At 40.1% G+C, this 17,892-nt stretch overlaps 2 protein-coding genes across 2 annotated transcripts; both read left to right on the forward strand.

The window, feature by feature from the left end:
- The first annotated feature begins 2,501 nt into the window (after window positions 1-2,501).
- angptl6 (angiopoietin-like 6) lies at window positions 2,502-10,721 on the forward strand. Its single transcript, XM_072443078.1, has 6 exons — window positions 2,502-2,933; window positions 3,290-3,427; window positions 3,498-3,711; window positions 5,243-5,436; window positions 9,514-9,784; window positions 10,489-10,721. Exons 1-6 carry the CDS (start codon window positions 2,502-2,504, stop codon window positions 10,671-10,673), a joined length of 1,434 nt encoding a protein of 477 aa, XP_072299179.1. The 3' UTR covers window positions 10,674-10,721.
- A 1,349-nt stretch (window positions 10,722-12,070) lies between these two features.
- Window positions 12,071-17,686, forward strand: LOC140358800 (neural cell adhesion molecule 2). The gene is made up of 10 exons (XM_072443848.1): window positions 12,071-12,134; window positions 12,353-12,613; window positions 12,874-13,170; window positions 14,774-14,872; window positions 14,955-15,206; window positions 15,970-16,266; window positions 16,344-16,580; window positions 16,674-16,901; window positions 16,985-17,239; window positions 17,330-17,686. The coding sequence occupies exons 1-10, from the start codon at window positions 12,086-12,088 to the stop codon at window positions 17,500-17,502; spliced, it is 2,148 nt and encodes a 715-aa protein (XP_072299949.1). The 5' UTR covers window positions 12,071-12,085; the 3' UTR covers window positions 17,503-17,686.
- Window positions 17,687-17,892: the final 206 nt, after the last annotated feature.

Raw genomic sequence — 17,892 nt, forward strand, 5'->3', positions numbered from 1 at the left:
ATATATTCTATATTACTCATAAAATATATTTCTGTTAGTTATATTTTTGAAAATGTCCGAACACATTGTCTCTTTATATGTTTCATAATGATACTCAACAATTGGTTCATCCCTAGATTTAGTAATACATAGTTATTACACTTTTCTCTGGCGGCCACTAGAGAGCGATAGAGCTTTTATTTGCAGGATAATGTCAACATTCTTAAAAAAAACTCTTGCTAATTCCTATAAATAGGACAATAGGTAGATAACTTCAGTCAAACAGTTGCATACAACGAGTTTTTGTTTAACAAAATGAAGAATAAACCAATATCAGTCAATCCTAAATTGCACTACCTGCAATACCTGCATAAAGACTATATTTTCCACTAAATATTCAGTGGTAAGTTCCTTTTAGGATCATAACACTATTTTTCAACCCAAAGTTTTGTTGCAGGATCAACAGATTGATGACAAAGGGGCAGACCAGGCTCCCATTCAGCTGAAGGCGGTGTCATTGGCATAGTTGGGAGTCAGTTTGTAATTAGCAGCAGCCTTCTTCTGAGAGATCCAAACAAGAGACATCTCAGACAGACTCTGGAGGGCAGACATGCAGCTCATTTCCACCATGCTTCATCCATTTGATTAATTTACACCAGAAGACATTTTAATGGTCTTGTAATTGTTCGTTTTCACCTCAAATTCAAATTCAGTCAAATTCAAGGATGTAAATTTGAGAAACAGCCCTCTTTTAGGCAGCAGGAGTAAATCACCGCCTGGAAGACAACAACATCAACATTCATCGCCTATTTGCCGAAAGGTAAAGTAGAAAATGCATTTAATTATCTATTTTCTGTCTTTCTTCTCAGTTCCTTCCATGAGAAACCCAAAAGAAACAAGTTGTCAATATTTGGTTAATGGTTTTATGGTGTTGACATTGTGTGATTATGTTGAACTCACTCCAAAGAGCTCAGTTGACCGTGAGATGCAGCTTTGTTGATTCTGACTGGTTTGTATTGACAGTTGTCTCCACATTGTTGACTGGCTAATAAATTCCAGCCACGAACCACCAATGTGTGTTTTAACTTGCCCACACAGAGAGTGCAACAATTGCAACACCATAGTTTTGATATGGATTGTGGTTTTACTTACTTCCTACTTCTCTAACTGCCAGTGTTTTTGTACTTGTAGCAGGAAAGTTACTAGATTACACAAAACATACAATGTAATAAACTTTGATAAAAGTTCCAGTTGTTTCAAAATGTGTGCCTATAAGATTTTAGTTATAAAATAAACACAATTAAAGGTGGAATGGACGATTTTTTGCAGCCAAATCTGAGTCTCATTTCCTCATGGCATGGACTGCGATTAGTCCTGCCACGTATCAATCATAGAACGCACCTACTGCTCGCCTGCAGCCTCGTTCTGGCTCGTCCCCAGGAGAGCAGCATGTTTCCCTGTGTCTAAGCGCATGGATATATCATAATATAGTTCCCTCAGTGTACAGGACAAAATTAAGACAGAGAAAGACAGTTCGAGCTGGCTCAGAAGAGGGGGAAATCTATGGAGACGAGAGATGCGATGCGATCCGTCGTGCTAATAAACAAATTCACGTCTAGCCGCGAGGCTTTTCTCTGCTTCCGCACGGGGCATGCGCACTTCCACTTGAGTTCTCAAATCGGCGATTAATATATGTAAATTTATACCAGGGATGTCCAAACTATGGCCCTGGGCCCAAATGCGGCCCTCAGATGAAATTTTGTTGGCCCTCAGGCTTTCTCTCCTAATTGACCCAATTAACCAAATCAGTACTTTTTACTGTAAAATTAGATACAAGACAATCCTTTATGATAAAATATCTTTTGGCATGTGTTTTAAAGTCTGTAGGTCCAACTAACAACACTTGTTAAAAGAATCAACAATTATTGTTATTCCATTTAATTGTTGCAGCCCCACAAATTTGCAGTGTAATCTTAACGTTTAGAGTTATCCATCATTCCATTAGTGCTTCATTTTACAACCCATTCACTTGAACTCAGTGCCGCCACTCACACAGCGCGTAGGGCATCAAGTGCTCCGAAGGGAACCTCGATCTGTTCTGCAGAAGAGCAGAAGGGACCCTGCAGCAGGGGCGGAGCAAGGAAATGTAGGGACTGTGAGGGGTTATTAATAATATTTGTAATATATGATCTAAAATGCCCCAGAATACAAAAAAATGTTTTTTTTGTTGTTTTGTTTTTAATGTATGCAATATTTACATAAAACCCTTCTGTATGTTGTACACTTTCAAGGTGGGATGGGGCATGGGGACCACTGAGCATTTCTGCTTAGGGCACCACACAAATGGTTAGCAGCGGCCCTGCTTAAACGTGAACATTTCTGAAGTGCAATAACTCCAATTCTAGTGTGGTCTGATTAATCTAAAATAAGGGTCAAAGACATTTTCCTGTTTAGTCAACAAAGTCCAGTTAATATTTACACACCTTTGTTTTTCTTAGAGGTCCAAACATCACAAAAAATTCATGGGGAAGACACTGACCCTCAGCCTAACTCTTTTGGTAACACTTTGCCTGAATATCAATGGCTGCAACGCTCAAAAAGTCCTAAATCGCTCGGATCCCAAAGGTGGACGCTGCGCCTACACCTTCATCGTGCCTCAGCAGAAGTTGACGGGAGCTCTGTGCGTGAACACGGCTGCGGCAAACCAGTCCGAGGTGCAGGCGCTGAGGGCCGAGCTGAAGAGGCAACAGGAGCAGATGGACAGGCTCCGGGCTCAGCTGGAACAAGAGGGGGCCCTGGTGATGGAAGTACGGGCCCTTCGCAAAGAGAGCAACAGCATGAACTCGCGCATCGCCCAGCTCTACACCCAGCTGCTGAACGAAGTCATTACCAAAAAGGACCAGGTGTTGGAGCAGAAAAGGGCGGAGAGCTTGTTGTTGAATGCCACAGCACAGGTAAGAGCTCTGTTTATTTTTCTTATGTCCTTTTTTGTCAATTGATGTGACATTTAGAAGAATTGACAGTGGCAGTGTGAAGCAAAGTAAATAATTAAGAAATCAATCAAGCCAAACATAAATCAACAAGCATCTATTGACTTTTTTGTACAAAAGATTTACTTCAATATCAAAAGTTGATGAAAAAGTGATTTACTTAAGTTATTTAAGTTATTTGATAGTTTAACATTTCTTTCCCATTACATTTTGATTCCAATGTGAGATGTATGTTTATTTATTTATTTCACATTCATTTTACCAAGCAAAGCAGTAAGAACAAGTGATTTAATACACTAAACTTTATCTTGTGAATGTAGACATTGCAGGTGTCTAACAATTACCGGGAGCTTGAAAAGAAATACGGCTCCCTCACTTCCATGCTGAGTGCCCAAAACCAATTAATCTCACGTCTGGAAAAGCAGTGCCAATGCAAAAACGCACCTCACTCCACTGCGGTAAGATCACAATTATATCTTAGTATTGTTCTATCTTGCTTTATGTTTAAATGTCGCTGTTTTTGTGCAGGTCATGACTGAACCGCCCAGCACTCCAAAGCCAAGTGTGCGTCATAATTACAGTTCAGAGGCGAACGAAATGACTAACGACGTTCAAAGGGACCAGAGTCTTCCTGCAGCACAACAGCAGGAAAACGGCATGTCACCGGGGCCCCTCCCCACCGCAGCAACGGACGCGCCCACCGAGCCACCCTTCATTAGCTTCCCTGTCACAAAGACGCCAGGTACAGAGCATGTTATTATTGTTTATTTGTATAATTCACAATCTTCTTTATGAAAATGTATCAAAAGTATTGAGAGGATGTTACTATTACCTCCAGTGATGGAAAAAGCACTCACTTTTAAATACAGGCGCTAGTAAAAGTAAAAGCGTCACATTAAATCACTTAATAACGATCTACTTAAGTACACCTTTAAAAAAAATGAGTTTAAAGAGTGAAAAGTAAAAGTAATTGACACAGGTTTTGGCGAATATGATGAGCATTTGATAGTTTGATAGCGTTTGTGATATATTGTGCACTGCGGCCCTATTGACTTACAAGACACTAGTTCCACTTAACTTTAAACTAGTTCACTTGAAGTAGGTCAGGTGTAAATGCTTCTGTTGTTGCACCAAACATTTTTATTCCATATCTTACTCCAAAGCGAATAATAGCTTTATGCTCTTTGGTTCATACTTAAAAAAATAATAATAATACATTTTATTTGCAATGCACTTTACTTTCAAATGGAATCTCAAAGTGCTAACAGAGGCTAAAAACAACAAGCAAGTTACAGAGTTAAAACAATAAAGCATACACACATATAAAACATGAGAATTTTAAAAGGAAAAAATGTCATGCAAACTACAATTAACTGATATGGATCCACATTAAAATACGTTCTTGGGCCTTGAGTGTTTATTTATCACCCCTGTTAATGTTTTTCACACCTCACCGATGCTTTTTCACAGTTCATCTCATGCTTAACCATCTTCAGCGTTGTGGTTTTCCTCGGTTCGCAAAAAAACAGAAGTGAAGTCGTTGAACTAAATGTAGGACACACCGTATCTCCATGGGAACTTCTAAACAGTGTCAAAAACATCTAGAGGCACTTATCAGAGCTCAGGCCTGCAGATGAGGAGGAGGCACCGTGTCATCTGATCATTTCCAAGGACAAAACATAGTTGAAATACCAACATTTCATCGACCATTCAGAATAATTTACTATTTTATCTGAAATTACGTTTGTATTTTTACAATGTCAGACCGCGTTGCCACCAGTAACTCAAAGAAACAACAGGTTTAGCTTATGTTTTTGTTTATCAGTGTGTTTGCAAAGACCCTACATTCTTCTCGGTGAAGACCATTAGACATTATTGCTGTTGAGCGTGGGAGGCAGCCATAATAATCTACATTCTCAGCTTAAAGTTTATCAGAAAACTTAGATAAAAGGCTGCACAATATAAAAACAAGTTAATGTATTGAAAAAACAATGCCAAGCAAGTTATTGCCACAATCCATTGCTAAACTAACCGGATACTAGCGAAAATAATTGTTTTTTTTATCCCTTGTTCCCTTATCCTCCTGTAAGAATTAAACCTTTATACAATACATATAGAAAGTCACCTCTCACTGTTACTGATAATAAAACATCAAAACATCTGAATAAGTTTTGGAAAGCATTAACTGTTTATGTTGTCACTATTTTAACTTAATTGTAAAACCACTTGTTACACTTTTATATCAACATCCTTCTTCCTTCTTTCTTCCTCAGGGCCGTGGCGTGATTGTCAGCATGTCCTGGACTCGGGGGAGAGAACCAGTGGGATTTACCTGCTGCGTCCTCAGGGCACAAACCGCCTCCTCCAGGCCTGGTGTGAGCAGAGCCGCGCCCAGGGAGGCTGGACCGTCATCCAGAGGAGACAAGATGGATCCGTCAACTTCTTTAGGACGTGGGAGCAATACAAGGTGGATATCACTGACGACGCAGTGTTGTATTTCAGTCAAATCCTCACAGGTTTTATACCAGGACAATGAGAAACTAGTAAGCTTATGATGTCATGTGTTTGTGTTGCTAAAGCTGCATTACCCAACCTTTTTTCTCATAAATTAGTCAATTCTGTTTTTCAAATGAGGCGTGTTCTGTCCATCAAATCAAATCAAATCAATTTATTTTTGTAAGGCCCAAAATCACAACAACAGTTGCCTCTGAGGGCCACAGGGAGAAATGAATCAACAATGTCTGTGGTGGCGATGGAGTCAGACAATGTCTGTGGTGGCGAGGGACGATGTCCCAGGGTCCTCTGTCCTTAGACTCTCCTTCTCGGCCAGGAAAAACTACAAAAAAAACCTCTTTGGGAAAAAAGCGTAGAAACCTGGAGGAGTTCCAGTGAAGGAGAGATCCGACTCTCACAGACGGACAGACGGACACGAGGAGACTGGAGCTGGACCCACTCTTCAGGCAGATGAGGGACCGACTGAGGCGAACTGGACCCACTCTTCAGGCAGATGAGGGACCGACTGAGGCGAACTGGACCCACTCTTCAGGCAGATGAGGGACCGTCGGAGTCGAGCAGGACCCACTCTTCAGGCAGATGAGGGACCGTCGGAGGCGAACTGGACCCACTCCTCAGGCAGATGAGGGACCGTGGGAGGCGAGCTGGACCCACTCTTCAGGTAGATGAGGCACCGTCGGAGGCGAGCTGGACCCACTCTTCAGGCAGATGAGGGACCGACTGAGGCGAACTGGAGCCACTCTTCAGGCAGATGAGGGACCGTCCACATGGGGCAGGGACCACTTCACCAGGAGAGGGACATCTGGGTCCACAGGTCCTCAGGAGTGAGAGAAAGAAAAAGAAGGCGGTGAACAGTTTGCAAGTGGAATTAAAAAATAAATATTGTTTGATAGCATAAGTAGTCAGAAGAAGAGGATAGTGCTCAAGCTGTCATACTTCCCCCAGCACAGTTACTCCTAGGGCAGCGTAGCTGAAGCTGTGGGTTTATCTTTCTGTTCCTAACTACTCTGACCATAAGCGATTTCAAAGAGGAACGTTTTAAGCCTGGACTTAAATGAAGAGACTGTGTCAGCATATTTAACATGGGTCGGGAGCTGATTCCATAACACAGGAGCTTGGTAGCTAAACGCTCTACCTCCTACAGTACTTTTAGAGACTCTTGGCACCACCAGAAGGCCGGCATTCTGAGAGCGAAGAGCTCTGTTTGGATGATATGGTTCTATAGCATCTTTGAGGTAGGATGGGGCCATGTCATTTATGGCTTTGTAGGTCAAGAGTAGAATTTTGAATTTGATTCTGGACTCGACGGGGAGCCAGTGAAGAGACTTCAGCACTGGCGTAATGTGCTCTCTTCTTTTTGTTCCTGTTAGTAATCTTGCTGCTGCATTTTGAACCAGTTGAAAGCTTTTTATGGAGCTTTTAGGACACGCTGCAAGCAGGGAGTTACAGTAGTCTAATCTAGTCGTTACAAATGCATGGATAAGTTTTTCGGCATCACTTTTAGGCAGGATTCTTCTGATTTTGGCGATGTTGCGCAAATGGAAATAGGCTGTTTTACAAGCTTGATTTATATGAGCTTTAAATGAGAGCTCCTGGTCAAATAAGACTCCAAGGTTTCTTACAGTAGAACTGGAGGCTACACTGACATTGTCCAGTGTGACTATCTGCTCAGATAGAGCGTCTCGTAGATGCTTAGGGCCAAGCACAATGACCTCGGTTTTTTCAGGGTTAAGAAGCAGGTAGTTTAGTGTCATCCAGGTTTTTATCTCCTTCACACAAGTACTAAGTCTGTCTACTTGATCGCTCTGATCAGGTTTCATTGATAAATACAGCTGAGTGTCGTCTGCATAGCAGTGGAAGTTAATGTCATGCTTTCTGATAATGTTGCCTAATGGTAGCATATAAAGAGTAAACAGAATTGGACCGAGTACCGAACCCTGTGGCACACCGTGAATTACTTTAGAGCTTGGTGAGGAGCTCTGGTTTACATTAACAAATTGGAACCTATCAGATAGATAGGATTTAAACCAGCTGAGGGCTGTTCCTCCAACACCTACATCACATTCTAACCTCTGCAGTAGAATGTTGTGGTCGATGGTGTCAAACGCTGCGCTGAGGTCCAACAGAACCAGGATTGAGACCAGTCCATCGTCAGCGGCTAATAACAAATCATTTGTGACTTTAACTAGTGCAGTTTCAGTGCTGTGGTGGGCTCTGAACCCTGACTGGAAAACTTCAAATAAGTTATTGTCCTGCAGGTGGCGACAAAGCTGTTTTACTACAACTTTTTCAAGGATTTTAGAGACGAAGGGAAGATTTGAAATAGGTCTGTAGTTTACCAATAGGTCGGGATCTAGATTAGGCTTTTTCAGAAGAGGTTTAATGACTGCATGTTTGAAGGACTGTGGAACATAGCCACTTTCGAGTGAAGTATTTATTATATTAAGAATAGAGTCTATAATTAGGGGAAGAATGTCTTTGAGGAGTCTGCTTGGAATGGGGTCTAGGACACAAGTTGAGCTTTTAGAGGACATAATGGCTGAAGTTATCTCTGCTTGATCAACAGCTGTGAACCTTTCTAGGTTTACAGGTGGATTTATATGGGACGTTAGATTTACAGCTTGGGCTAGTTCAGGGCTAATAGCGGGGGTAATTTCATCTAATTTATCTCTGATTGTTTTTATTTTATTATTAAAAAATAGGAGGAAATCATCAGAGCTAAGTGTAGCTGGGATTGAGGGCTCTACTGCACTGTGACAGTTTGTTAGCCTAGCTACAGTGCTGAAAAGGAATTTAGTGTTACTTTTGTTGACTTCTATTAGATTTGAATAATATCTGGTTTGGGCCTTACGCAGAGCCTGCTTATAGGACAGCAGGCAACTTTTCCATGCTTTTAGGGATTCTTCGGTGTGAGAGCGACGAAATAATCCCTCTAACTTTCTAACTCTTTGTTTATGTGAACGCAGTTCTTGGTTGTACCATGGGGAGGCGCGCTTTGGCCTAATGACCTTCTGTTTTAACGGCGCGACAACGTCAAGAGCAGACTTCAGAGAATTCATGGTCAAGTCGACACATTGATCACTTAAACTGGGACTAAAACTGTTCTCAGCAGGATCACATGACATGTCACTGAATATTGGCTCTATTATTTCTTTGAATTTTGAGATAGATTTTTCAGATATTGTCCTTTTCATTATAACTTTATTTTGTGGGACTGGATGATCTTTAAGAATAAACTGAAAGGTAATTAGGAAATGATCTGACAATATAGGGTTTTGAGGGAGGACACTGAGGTCACTAATCTCTGTTCCATACGTTAGGACAAGATCCAGAGTGTTCTTGTGAGTGTGAGTCGGTTTATTTACATTCTGAGTGAAACCAATGCTGTCTAACAAGGCGCTGAAGGCATTACTGAGAGCGTCATCACTCATGTTCACGTGGATATTAAAGTCTCCAACTATAACTATTTTATCCCAGGCTAACACTAAGTTTGATATAAAGTCAGAAAACTCTGTTAAAAACTCTGAGTAGGGACCAGGAGGTCGGTAGATAACTATGAACAAAACTCCTTTTTGGTTTTTCATATTTGGACATGTGATTGACAGCATAAGGCTTTCAAATGAGTGAAATGCATTGTTAGTTTTAGGGCTCATGAGTAGGCTTGAGTGGGAGATCACTGCCACACCACCACCTCGGCCTGTGCTCCTGGCAGTCTGAAAGTTAACATGGCTGGAAGGAATATTGATAAAGAGCAAACCTGATTGATGCAGTTTAAGGCACTGGAAACTTAGATGAAATTGTGGTTGTATTCATTGTTTTATGTTAACGCCGAGACAAGTTCCTATGTTTGCCAACTTCAATGACAATGGCAGTAAACCTTTTCTGATGCTGATTCTGAAGCTCCTTTTAATCTGTAAGAGCACATCCTACATACGATTCCTCACCTTTAAGGCACTGAGCCCACAAAGGGACTGGTCCTTTCCAGAGTGGATTGTTGCTCATCTGATTCTAAACTAACCTTGTGTTGCAGCAAGGCTTTGGGAACCTGGACGGAGAGTACTGGCTCGGTCTGGAGCACTTGTACTGGCTGACCAAACAGGGCCAGTACAAGCTGCGAGTGTCTCTGGAGGACTGGCAGGGGCGGCAGGTGTTTGCGGAGTACGACAGTTTCCACTTGGCGCCGGAGACGGACTGGTACCGGCTGCATTTGGGTCACTACCAGGGGACGGCCGGGGACTCTCTCTCCTGGCACAACAACAAGGCCTTCACCACTCTGGACCGCGACAAAGACAGCTATTCAGGTTCGTTTTAGGACAATTTAGTCAGAAAATAAGTGAATTACAGTAAAGTGTGAACTCTCAGAGAAAAGGTCGTTGGATAGTTTAAGTTGGGGGGTCGTTACCTGCTTGCCTCAATGGAGATGGTAATGTTTTGCCTGAAATGTTCCACAATGTAAGGCATTAAATGTATCTAGCATTTATTCGATTACACGTCTCTTTCCCGCAACATCAAACCTGCACCTTGGCACGGCGCTTGTCTCCATGGACTTCAAGCAAACAAACTTTATCTACAGAGCGTCTTCCAGGATACTAACAAAAAGAGTGAGATTAAGCACGCCAATAGACCAAAGAACAATAGTGGTCGGCACAAAACAAACTAGGTGTTAGGTTAGTCTGAATAAATGTGATTTTAGCTGGGCTTTGAAGCTTCTGAGATGTTTTGCATATTAAGCATTTTGACTTATTGTCCACCACATTATGGGTTTGTCTGGGTCAGAGTATTGTTTCGAAGTGTACCTGTTCAAACTAAACATGTTTTTGAATTCTTAAGTCCTCATTAAGATCTAGTTATTATAATTTTCTGCTTTTGTTTTATCGTTTGCATTGTTACGATTCAGCCATTTCAGTCAGACAGTATTATCATTTTATACCACGACTTAAGGACTCCTTGGTCTTATAAGGGTTTTGTCAACATGATCTAATAAAACCATGTTGTGTGTTGTCAGGTAACTGTGCTCACTTCCAGAAGGGGGGCTGGTGGTACCACATGTGCGCCCACTCGAATCTGAACGGCGTGTGGTACCGGGGCGGACACTACCGCAGCCGCTACCAGGATGGGGTCTACTGGGCCGAGTTCCACGGAGGGTCCTACTCTCTAAAACGTGTGTCTATGATGGTTAAGCCCATATAACGAGGCGTCTGAGGTGGGTTGACCTCACACAAGTTTATGGGCATAAAACTCAAGCAAAGTTTGGTGCGATTATTTTCAGTGTTGTTTGTAAAGCTGCATTTAAAGTGAATGTTTTTATGTCGTCTTCGTTCATGCAAGGTTTAGGTAAACACAACGACATATTCTTTGGTTTTATTTATTTATTTTAAACATTATTGCAAGTTTATTGTACACCTTGTTTGTATTACAAATGTAGTAAATGCTAGTGGTCTCAACCTCTGTCAGTCACAAACCCCATGATAACAAATGTTGACTTTCACAACCCAAACACCCAAAAAATAGTCTACCTGCAAAATTATAAAGTAGCTTTATGTTTGAGTTTTTTTTATTTTTAGGACATAAGCCAAGATAAATTAGTTTGATTGGACAATAAATAGAAATATAAATTGTCCCCTGCATTCGAGAGAGAGATAAGGCAGTGACTCACCAGTTTTCTGTCAGTTAAACTGAAGAAGCGAAACGACTTCACTCTTAAAACCTTTGTCCAGTTGACAGAATAGAATAGAATTTCTTCTTTTGTGAAAATGGGTCTCAAAAGTGAGTGGAAAATATGGTTAATAAAAAAATAATTAAAAAAAAACACATCTAAATTGACTAAACTGGGACTAAACTGGGACTAAACCTGGACTAGACCTGGACAAACCAAGACTACATGTTCTGAACTCAAACCAGGACTAGAACAGGAGTGTGAACTGATTATTAAGGACATATATATATTTGCTGTATTAAAATATTCTAAACTGGGTTAGCAACATACGGTACTAAAGTACGTAAATGTGCGTAAATGCAGTGTTTCCTTTAATATAGTCTAGTGACACTAATAACACCCACAAAGTCTTCACAAATTATTCTCTTACATTGCTTTAACAAATTAAATTGTATCTACTTAACGCCTTTACCCACCACATTACACTTCACATTACATCACACTATTAAGAGGTTGTGTATGAAATTCTGACTAAAAATAGCATTGATTAAGTATTTTATTTGTTCATTGACCTTTGCCACTATATTCTTGGCAGATCGTTTGGTTGACACTGTGATTGACCTGATCATTATCAATAAATCGTTTTGAAGTACTTTCCGTTGTGTGATTGTTGATTGCTCGAACGTGATGGGAGGTGTGCATGACTTCTGCCCGTGTAGCAGAAGAGGTTGTGGTGACACTTCTTCCGTTCACAGTTTCCTGCTTAGTGGGGCGTGGAGTTTCCCTTTATACACAATTGGCTTTCCCTCCTGAACCTTTCAACTGACAAAAGCCCAGGTCAGTACCATCAAGTCCAGCTTTGAGTCCGGGGCTGCTACCGAACCAGGTCGGACCACGCAGCATCTCGAACATCCGCGCTCCTCCTCTGTCCGTCTAGTGAACCAACATGTTGCATCAGACGACGTGGGTCCCTCTCCTGCTTTTGACTGCCCTGGGTAAGTACCACGTGCCATCAACATGTGCAACAAGTTTCGAAATGTCTTAAAATGGTGTCTTCTCAAACGGACTTTCAGTAGTAAGCGAGGTATTAAATGAAATGAGATGAAACAGGAGGTAAAATGAGGCTTTTTCTCTCACTTATGGCACAGCGACTTCATCATTTTGGATTTTTGTTTTATCCTGACTCGTGTAATTATGTTTTTTTGTTCCACAGATCTGTTCACTGCGTGTCCTCTGATTCTGAACCATCCTGAGCTGATTGAACTCGGTAAAGAAGCGCTTGTGAATTGCACCACCACAGCCGAGGGGCATCGAGGGATGAACTTGACTTCTGGCAATGAAACAAGTTTTGAGGACTCGACTTCATTCGTTTTGCTCTCAATACCTCTCGTTGACTTTGATACAAAGGCCAAGTGCACCATTAAACTCAATGACACCTTTGAGTGCAGTAAAGACCTTCGACTAAACTTGTACAGTAAGTGAGACGCAGACTGAGCGCATAAACTGCATTTATTTAACATTTTGAATATTTTAGTGGTTTAGTTATATACATTTTCCATAGGTAGGTACTATTTTTAAGTTTCTTGTGCAAAAATATAGTGCAAAGATAGATGTATTTTTCCTTTAAATGCTTTTAACATTTGATTGAGTAAAAGATAAATTGACTTGAGCTCAACTCTAGCAACCGTATCCAATTAAATGCAACGAAATTGACTTTTTTTTTTTTTCTCACAGAGGAGGTGCAAATCAATGAAACTGCTCAGGAAAATAATCTGCTCGAGCTCAAGTGTGAAATCCCTGATGTTGCCTCGGTTCAAAACCTGACTGTTACGTGGTTTATGAGAGACCAGATAACACAGACAGACTTCTATAATAATTCAGCATCTGCAGCTATAAAAGTGAATTCTTCTTGGCGGAAAAATGTAAGCAGTGAGTACAATGAAGCCAACATCACCTGCGAAGTACGAATGGACCTGGAACCACAAGGACACGTTTTTATTTCAAAGACGATATGGAATTTATCTGTACAACGTGAGTAAGACTTCCCAAACATTCTTTAGGGGGCTACTGGTGATATTTATAGTTTAGATCAGGGGTGTCCAAACTTTTTTCACCAAGGGCCGCATTTTGAAACTTAAACGGGGCAGAGGGCCACAAACAACTTGACAATGTCGAATTTGTTGAATGACAAAGTGAATCATTTGAAATTTTGCATTTGACGTAATTGCTATGAGGCTCCACACCTTTAAGTAGACCTAGAATATTAATATTAGGTTGGTATAACATCAATATGCCTGAATTTTCCCAATTTCACAGTAAAAAGTACTACTTTTTGTTGTTTGGCCCAACATAGCAGGAAGCTGGAAGGCCAACAAAAATTGATTTAAGGGCCGCATTTGGCCCCCGGGCCCTAGTTTGGACATGCCTGGTCTAGATCAATAATTATGAACTCAATTATTCGTCCCGCTTTGGTTTGGGGTCCTGTTGTCCTGGTCTAGTGTTTTGTTCTAAATGGTTTTGTATTTTGTTTGTTAGTTGTGGTCAATATGTTTGTACTTATTTCGTTAGATAATGGACGGTTCTATTTTGAAAGTGCATTATTTAAAGGTGCACTATGTCACTTTTCTGGTGGAGGATTTGCCACCTGGTTGTCTCCATGGAGATGTTGGTCAGAGAGTCGCACAGCATGGCATTCAACAGGTGGCACAAGAATGTAGGCTGTGTTTTTTTTTTTATTATTAGGTATTTATCAGGTATTTATTTTTACAATACCAACATCTGTATTTGAATAAATGCCTATTGGTGGTGGAAAGAAAGAGTAAGAGTACAAACATTACAGTAAAAGTACTGTACTTGAGTAAAATGTTTTATCTAACAGTACTTTTTACAGTGGATACTTTTTATTTTGTAATTACATTCAGAGGTGGGTAGTTCTGAGTTACATTTACTTCTTCTTCTTCTACATAGACATGATTTAGTTTTTCTCATTTTGTGTCGATCCTTTAAAAAGACCAGATTGTTTTTGCATAATTTAATGTTTCATCCGTCACATTTTAAAAAAAAACTTCAAATTATATAAATCAGATGTTCTGGCCAGACAGTTACTCTTAAAATGACTCTTACTTGAGTAGAAGTTTCCCCAAGTACCTTTTTACTCTTATTTGAGTAATTTCTCGGAGCACTTATTACTTATTAGTACTTAGTAATATTATTTTGAAGTAACTTTACTAGTAACTGCTCTACCCACCTCTGAATACATTTAAGAACATCTGTCTGTACTTTCTACTCCACTACATTCTTGAACTGAAAAGTATTGGTTTGAGGAGTTACTTTTTGCAATTCAAGGTTAAGCTTCACTTTCAGTACATTCATTAATCATAAAGTACATTTTTAAACGAGCACTTCAAAACTTTTACTTAAGTTGATTTTCTAACGTGTTAATTACACCTTTACTTGAGTTTTTTGCTCCTGTATCTGTACTTTTACTTCTTTTTCTACCACTGTGCATGATAGGTAAGTGTAATAACATCTCCATGGAAACCCTCCATCAGAAAAGTCTCATAGTACACCTTTAAGTGTGACAAGTTTACAAACCTCTCCACGTTTAAAGTAATATTCATTCTTGTGTCTGCAGCTGCCACAACAACAACAACAACAACAGCAACACCAACAACAACAACAACAACAACAACACCACCAACAACAACACCAACAACAGCCTCAAAAATCCAAGGTAAGTTTTGCACAATATCTCCACTGAATGCATCTGAAAATGTGCGTCTATTATGTTCACGTTTGTTCGTTTGTTATCACAGGCTGCCCAGTGACAATAACACCACGTAAAGTAGTTGTACATTTTAATAAATCAGCTTCAGCCAACTGCAGCGCGACAGAAGAGCACGATGGCATGGGCTGGGAGGCCACGGCGGGGGGCAGAAGTCTGACAAACGACGTGACTCACTTGGTGTGGACGGTGAAGAATGTGGACTGGTCCGTTAAGGCGGGATGCTATATAAATCCTAAAAAGGGACCCCAGTGTGAGGTGCCATTGGACATTCTCGTTTATAGTGAGTACAAATGTTCAACTAAAATAATGACTGTATGTGAGATTATCAGAGGATAGAGACGGTTGTTTTAAAGTTACATTACAATGTCCTCAAAGGCACGATGTGGGGAAAATATTGACTGAATCTGACAAATTTAGCAGTTTTGTGATTAGATTTTGCAATTTATAAGACTGAAATAAGCCTATGAACTGACAACTAATAACTAATAATGTATTTCAGAATGGAGAGCAGCTTTTACGCAGAATAACACAGAACATTTTGTTGTTTGTGGAGAAAGTCGTGGTCCTAAATCGCAGCCTTTGTGATTTGCTAATCGTGTCCATTCAAACTGTGATTTCAATTTGATTAATCTTGCAGCCCAATCCTTATACGTTTTATACAACAGAATTAGCTGTTTAATTGTCCGTTGGCAGAATTGTTGATCTGTTTTATGGTTGACATTTCTGTAATTACTGAAACAAATAAAAATAATAATAATATCAGTACAAATAAACAAAAGACACATCAAAAGTGGTGCCATTTTTCAACCCCAAATGCGATTGTTGTCTGTTGAAAAGACTTTAAACCACAAGATTAAAATGGAAAGTACATGGATAGCACATTTGGATGTTTCTAGTAAATACAGTGACTCTTCCACAGACTTTATACCGGCCCCTTTGATTTCCTTAGATTTGATTGCGATGATGGATATGTCTATTTCAATTAAAAATATAAATATATAATTCACAAACTAATAAACTAAACTATTGTGTTGCTTTTGCAGGTTTTACGGATACTGTGAAGGTCTCGCCAGATGGGAACGACACGTTAGTCGAGGGCAAACCACAGGAGTTGAAATGTGAATTTTCTAATGTGGTTCCTCGAGAGAAACTCCAAATAAAGTGGTACCGCGAGGACGAACTGATCGCCACAAAAATGTTCAATGGATCTGCAAATCTTGCTCTGATTCCTAAGAAGGAGCACAACAAGGCAAACTTTAAGTGCGAGATAGAGCTACTTCTGGGGCAAAACGGAGAAAACCCAAAGGTTGTGTCGGATCCTTACACAGCCAATGTCCAGTGTATGTTTATTTGATACATGTAATCTACTCTGACAATGACAATGACAGCAATACTCATACTTATGTTTGTGTTGTAGATAAACCTGACATGCAAGCTTGTCAGACTAAGTACGCCGGTAAAGAGGAGGAGTTGAAGTTGGATACAGTGCCATGTAAAGCCAATGGAAATCCTCCACCTGTCATTTACTGGTATTATAACGGCAAACTGGTTAATTCCACTGCACCTCTGACAAGGAACGATTCAGGAATTTACACTGCAAAATTTAGGAACATCATAGGCAATACCAGCACCAATGTTGAAGTCACTGTCGAATGTGAGTCTAATTTGTGTTATTTAACCCAATGCTATTTATTTTAACTTGACTTTATTTACTTCGGTTAAACTTGTTGTTGTATTGTTTTCACAGATAGCCCTTTCTTTGCCTGCCAAGACCACTATAACGTTACAGAAAATGCTCCTTTTGAAGCTACATGTGAACCAGGAGGAATTCCAAAACCAGAATCCGTGTGGATCAAAGGTGCAAAGCAGGTGGATTTTCCAAACTTTTGGCAAAGACGTGATGGTGGATCGTACTTGATAGTTGCAACCAACAAACACGGCCAAGCAAACCGCACACTGAGCATCAATGTTTTGTGTAGGTCGTAAATACTCAAATGCAACACAAACAAATGGCCTTCAAAATCTGATTTGTTTTCGTTGTTTTTTTTTTAATAATAGATGGACCAAGTCTATCAGAAGACATCACTGAAGAATTCCACATGGGGGAAAACCTGACCCTGAACTGTAGCGCTGATGGAAACCCACCGCCTCAGCACCACTGGAATCACCCTCCAGCTGCAAACGTGAACATGACCACCAGGGGGCGCCAGATTTACATCACAGAGGCCACGTCCATCAACGCGGGGGCCTACGTCTGCAGTGCCACGAATGAAATTGGGAGCGTTTCAAGAACTGTCACATTGATAATGAAAGGTATTATTATTACGCGCTGGTGTTGACTACAGAAGAGTACGGCCATGATGTGCACGTTCTCTTACTTTTCTCTCTCTTTTTTCCTTGCAGGAACAACACACAGTGACTTCCCTTTAATATTGATCGTCGTATTACTTGCCTTGTTGCTTGTCTTATTTGTTATTTTTCTGCTTTACCGCAACCACAAGAAGAAGTCTGGAAATTATGATGTTTTAGCCCTGTCTGATAGTGTGCCACTAACTTCAAGAAATAGTGTGATTTAGGAGCTTATTTATTTGATGAAATAAAGTCTGTTGTTGTCACACTATTTATTATAGGTTTACTGCAGGGTTATCAATTGTGAAGTTCACATTATTTTTAGGCTTATTTTATTTTGAAAGTAGGAGCACTGAATGATTATCCTACTGCTTTGTTTACACTTTGTATACTGCTTACATGCAACATCGTGTCTCTTATATGCATTTTTTTGTACAGTGCGCATAGGCTTTAACAATAAACGTGGGCAAAAATGTTTATACAACTTTAAAATGGACAGTGTATTTGTCAGAGCTGTTTGTTTTACGATCGAATCTAGTAAATATATTCATTGCATACAAATACGATTTAAAAAAAAAAAATCGATGCAAAAATAAATAAAAAATTTATTCGATGTA

Source organism: Eucyclogobius newberryi, unplaced genomic scaffold (genome assembly GCF_026437365.1).
Source record: "Eucyclogobius newberryi isolate DKJ021-1_F unplaced genomic scaffold, fEucNew1.0.hap1 SCAF_13, whole genome shotgun sequence".
In the NCBI taxonomy this organism is placed as follows: Eukaryota; Metazoa; Chordata; class Actinopteri; order Gobiiformes; family Gobiidae; genus Eucyclogobius; species Eucyclogobius newberryi.

Excerpts from the sequence above, each read along its gene's own strand:
- angptl6 (XM_072443078.1), top strand. The coding sequence starts at position 2,502 with ATGGGGAAGACACTGACCCTCAGCCTAACTCTTTTGGTAACACTTTGC. Across the intron at positions 3,428-3,497 it reads ACGCACCTCACTCCACTGCG|GTCATGACTGAACCGCCCAG; the intron begins GTAAGATCACAA and ends GTTTTTGTGCAG. Across the intron at positions 3,712-5,242 it reads CCCTGTCACAAAGACGCCAG|GGCCGTGGCGTGATTGTCAG; the intron begins GTACAGAGCATG and ends TTTCTTCCTCAG.
- LOC140358800 (XM_072443848.1), top strand. The coding sequence starts at position 12,086 with ATGTTGCATCAGACGACGTGGGTCCCTCTCCTGCTTTTGACTGCCCTG. Across the intron at positions 15,207-15,969 it reads ATTGGACATTCTCGTTTATA|GTTTTACGGATACTGTGAAG; the intron begins GTGAGTACAAAT and ends TTGCTTTTGCAG. Across the intron at positions 16,902-16,984 it reads ACTGAGCATCAATGTTTTGT|ATGGACCAAGTCTATCAGAA; the intron begins GTAGGTCGTAAA and ends TTTTAATAATAG.